General features: G+C 56.8%; 1 protein-coding gene across 1 annotated transcript; it reads right to left on the bottom strand.

Annotated features, from left to right (window-relative positions):
• Nucleotides 1-656: 656 nt before the first annotated feature.
• Nucleotides 657-3,397, bottom strand: SPMIP9 (sperm microtubule inner protein 9; the record flags this gene model as incomplete). The annotated part of the gene is made up of 3 exons (XM_081264580.1): nucleotides 657-1,091; nucleotides 2,638-2,730; nucleotides 3,371-3,397. The coding sequence occupies 3 exons, from the start codon at nucleotides 3,395-3,397 to the stop codon at nucleotides 657-659; spliced, it is 555 nt and encodes a 184-aa protein (XP_081120706.1).
• Between the last annotated feature and the right edge of the window lie 1,729 nt (nucleotides 3,398-5,126).

Below are 5,126 nucleotides of genomic sequence, written 5' to 3'. Positions count from 1 at the left end.
AACAAGTTATTTCCCAGAACATATGTTTTTACCTACAGTCCACCGAGCAAGAAGGACAGTATGAACAGTGTCCTCTCAACTGTTTCCATGGATTCCTACTAGGGTGGGCAGGGTGGGAAAACAACACAGGAGTGTTGAGGGGAAAGTTCTCCAACAGCATCTCAGTTTCACAATCACACCCAATATCTGGGTGACCGTGGGAAACACACCTTCTCCCACTTCATGTCGTAGTCTTATTCTCTATTGCCACAAGAAAATACCAGAGGCCTGATAACTTATAAAGAAGAGAAGTTCTGGAGGCGGGGAAGTGCATGAATATGGTGCCTGGCTTCTGGCGAGGTGGTGAGACAGCAAGTATGCATGCTCAGGTCTCGTCCTCTTGTAAGGCCACGGATGCCATCATAGCCCCATGACCTCATCAAATCCTGTGACTCCCCAAAGGCCCTACCACCACGTGCCAGTAACACGAGCCTGGGGACCAAGTCCCCACCTGGTGGAAGGAGGCACCTACAGCAGGAGGGAGCTGTGGACGGTCAGTCTCGTTGGAATCTGTCCCTTTTATTTTCAATATCCCTCTGGGTACCCAAAGGCAAAGCAGTGGGCACAAGGTTCCTACGTGCCCTGGGAACAGCCCTTGGCAGGTGTCTTTGCCACTCCTACTGGTAAAATGGCAGGAGAGGCCCCCACCGATACAAGATGGGAACCTTGAGCGTTTGGTGATGAGGACAGGGACAGCCGGGCAGCAGGAGATAGCCTTTGCCCTCCGCTGCAGCAGGTTGGTGCCAGGGTTCCAGGAGGCACGGGAAGTGGGTGATCTGGGGAAGCTTATTGGGGTCGCCCTGGGCCAGGCACAGGTTGGGGGAAGCCGGGTACACCCAGGGGCAGATACTGGACAGCACACACCTCGACCCCGACTCCGACTCCGCACTGGCCCCAGAGTCCTGTGGAGGGAAGAAGCCGGGCAGTCCCAGGTCTCTGGCAGTCATGAGGGGTCTTTCGAAGGCAGGGAACCCGTCCTCCAGCTTGGGGTTGGGGCTGGCCACAGGCCTATAGAACTCTTTGTAGCGGAGCTGGGCATCGAGCTTGGCCTGCTGTGGAGACAGATCACAGGCCAGGGCTGAGGAGGACACCCGGCCTCCCCAGGCACCCAGACAAAGCGCTTTTCTTTATTTTTAAAAGTTCTAAACTCTGCATGGTGGTATGAGTGGCAGAGGGACTGCTGGGGGACAGAGGGCTTAGGTGGGACTCAGGCTTGCTTCCCCAGGGAAGACCCCGGGGTCTGTGCCTTTCTAGAATGTTTCATGGACGTGGGAACATCTGCATGTGCATCTGCCCCAGCTGCTGGGCTCTGCATGGCCCGCCATTCTGCTCCCCCTGGGTTCCCGTCTGTGGATCGACACCTCCCTCCGTCTGGGTCTTGTTTTGGGTGGGGAAAGAGGCCCCGGGAGAGGAATGATAGTGACTCTGACCACTGTGCACATGACAGTTATGTCCAGTACAAACCAGCGACGGAGACCACTCCTGCCAGGCAGCCCACTGGAGGCTGCCAGCCTGGAGCATCTGAGCGCCCTGCAGGTTCACCAGCCCACCTGGCGCCCGCTGGGCAGCGACAAGGGACGGCCTGCGACAGGGCATGACCTCTCACCAGGGAAGAGACAACCCATCTGCAGTTGGTGACCGGAACCACGACCACCCGCACTGAGCAGCACTCAAAGGCCTGGCAATGCCCACGGCAGCCAGAGGGCAGGGGACAGGAGTGACCATCCACTACTGGGGGAACACACATGGGTGCCTCTGCTGGGGAGAGGAAGGGGCTCGGCCTCCCCCAGACCCCCATCCCACCTCTGGGTGGGTGAATGCCACGGGCCAGGTGGCCAGGTGAGGCTGAGTGGGACAAGTGCCCAGAGGAAAGGGGAAGCCCCCTGCTAGGTCACCCAGGGCAATTGTCCCCTGCTGGGTCACCCAGGGCGCTCAGTCATGAAGGCCAGGGGAGGGTGTGAGTGGCCCAGGCCAACACGTGAGAACATTCAAAGGCCATTTGTTCAAAGGGACACACATAGGGAGAAGCCACTGCACAGGAGGCCCACAGGAAGGAGGGCTTGGGGCTACACAGGAGGTGCGGGCGGGGGGGGGGGCCCTGGGTGGTGATGTGGGTACTTGGTGCTCCCTCTGTCAGTGTCATGTATAATTTCCAGTCTTTCCTATGCGGTGCTTTTTTGTTTGTGTTTTGCAGTAGGAGGGATTGAACCCAGGGGGGCCTGACCACTGAGCCACGTCCCCAGCATTTTTTATTTTTTATTTTGAGACAGGGTCTCGTTGTGTTGCTGAGGCTGGCTTTGAACTTGCAGTCCTCCTGCCTCAGCCTCCTGAGATGCTGGAATTACAGGTGTGCGCCACCGCGCCTGGCTGTGTGCATAATTTCTATATGATGTGCATTTTAACCAGTGGCCACACACGTGCAGACACACACGTGCACACACACGTAGACACACATGCACACACACAGGGCCTCTGAGCCAGGCCTCCTGGCACTGGGTGTTGTTTTTGGTAAGTGTGTAAGGTCTGCACTTGTGGGGGGTGAGCAGGGTGGCTCTGGTGGAGAGCTGAGTGGGTGTCAAGGCGGTGACACTGTCCTACCTCTCCCGGCATGGCCCTGGAGTATCTGTGCTTCCCGTAGGGCTGGAAGTGCACCATGTAGGAGCTCTGGTACATGTCTAAATCCACGGGGGCCTAAGCACAGGGAGAATGGGAAAGAAGATCCCGGTCTCATCACCCTTCCTCTAAGCCATCCAAGGGCTTCTTGCTGCAGGACAAGGGCCAGCTGTGGGGCCTGGCGTCCACCTGCCTTCACCACCTCCCCACCACGGCATGTCCAGCCGCTCCTCTTCCCACTTGTCCCCAGGCTGCACCCTGCTGTCTCCTGATGGAAACAAGGTTCCCTCTTTTCCCGCCAGCAAACTCCTAGGTATCCTTCAAGACCCAGATCAAATGCCACTTCCCCCAAAGTCTCTCTCCCAACCTTCCATTCTCCACCTCGCCGGAATCAAACCCTTTTCCTTCTGCTCGGAGAACAGTTTCACCCCCTACAGGGCGGTCCTGTGGTGTGTCGTGAGGATTTAAAGAACCTTGTCTTAGGCATCTCTGTAGCCCAAGCCCAGCACAGGTGCCTGGCACACTGAGGGTGCCTAATAAATGCATGCTGGATAAATAAATAGACCCCAGAATGCTGTAATGCTTAGCTGCTCTATGCCTGTTGCAAAAACATAAAAACAAAGGCCTTTGCTCCAAATGAGCAGAGGGAGCCTCCAAAGAGCCCCGTCCTCTCCTGGGGCTCCTTGCTGAGATGGTCACAGGGGACCACACCACTCACCTGTCCTGGGTACACTGTACGTTCCATGTCCAAGGCTCTAGAGGGACAAATTGGTTAGCCAGCAGCTACCATGGACAGTTGTGCCGACCGAGGCCTGCTCCTGCTCCTCCTGTCTGTGCCTCCCACTTCCCAGCCACCTCCCTGCACAAAGCCCCACCCAGGGTTGCTGGAGGCACCAGAGACCCATGGATGGTGGACAGGGGCCCTGGGTCAGGGGATCTAAGGCCTCTCACACATCAGGTTTACCTCTCCCACAGGAGAGGCAGACAGAGGGCAGGTGGTTTGTGGGAAATGTCAAACCACCACCTGTGTAGGGAATGTAAGCCCTGAGCCCATATTTCCTGCCAATTCCATGGTGTAAACACTCCACCTAGGAAGTCACTGAGACTGGACTGCAGGACGTGCACACTCAGGCCCTGGGAAGCCAGCTCCCCACACCCAGTTCCCATGGGCCTGGGGCTCAGCCTGCCTGGGGGAGGTTGGCCCAGGCCCAGCCCCAGGCACCCCACTCAGGAGCAGGCGTGTTCTGGGCCAAGAGTCAGCAGCTCTGCATTCGGGTTTCAGGATGGCAGCTCGAAGTTCAGCCTGCCCCTCAGCCGCAGCACCCGTGAGCTCAGAGTGGACCCTTGGGGGTCTTGGGGGTCACAAGCTCTGGGGCTTGAACTCAGGGATGTGTGTGGACCCTTGGGGGTCTTGGGGGTCACAAGCTCTGGGGCTTGAACTCAGGGATGCTCTCCTACCGAGCTAGATCCCCAGCCCTTTTTATTTTATTTTGAGACAGGATCTTGCCAAGCTGCCCAGGCTGGCCTTGAACTTGCCATCCCCCTGCTCAGCCTCTCAAGTAGCAGGCATCACAGGTGTGGGCCTCTGTGCCCAATGACCTGACACTCTTGATGAGGGCTCCATTCACCCTTCTGAGCAAGCCGTGGCCAGCAGGAGGGGAACAGGCATAGCTCAGCTGGCCCCATGTCCCTCCTGTGCAGACAACTGCTATCCCAGGGACTGTGGACCCTCTTCCATGCTTGGAGCCTACCCCTCCTTCTGCCAGTGTGCACGGTGTTCCTGCTCTTGTAGCCCAAGTGCCCCTGCTGTGGGGAGAGCTGCCGTGGTGTCCCATGCCACACCTGTGCCTGAGACAGCCTGACCCATGCCATGGGGCTGTTGTGGTCACAGGCCTGACCATTGTGATGTGGTGGTGAGTCAGCTGTCCTGCATGGCAGCACCCCGTGCCTGGCTCACATCTTCAGAGAGAGCCTCAGCAGTCTGCACCCCGGGGCCAACATGAACCCTGGTGGCACTGAGTGGCACCAGGGTCAGGCACTGCCGATATTGCACAACAAGCGGAGAAGCAGGTGAACAGAACCCCAGGTGGTTTGTGACATCAGACTGTCCAGCTGAATTACCTTATGCCACAGTCCCCAGGTCTCTGCTGCTTGGGGGGCCGCTCACTCTGTGTCCAAATCCCACCCTCTTTTGCATGCGTTAGGATGAATAAAATCAGAAAAACAAATAAAATAAATATTATTTGAAAGGATGCAAAAAAGATGTGTGGACAGGATCAATGCCCAGTGTACACCACGCTCGCCGGGCTCTCAACAAGCCTCCTTCAATCTGCCCCTCCCTCCTTGGGTGGTGATATTCACCTTTAAATCTACTTTTTTTTTTAAGTGATAAAATAACTTATATGGGTTTATGGCCTTGGATGTGAAAATGGAAGGAGAAAAACATGTAAATTGATTACCTGGCTCCTGGCCTG

Source organism: Spermophilus citellus (assembly GCF_964194105.1).
Source record: "Spermophilus citellus genome assembly, chromosome: 13".
NCBI lineage: Eukaryota > Metazoa > Chordata > Mammalia > Rodentia > Sciuridae > Spermophilus > Spermophilus citellus.
Note: the sequence above shows the minus strand (reverse complement) of the source record. Positions and strands in the feature narration are given on the sequence as shown.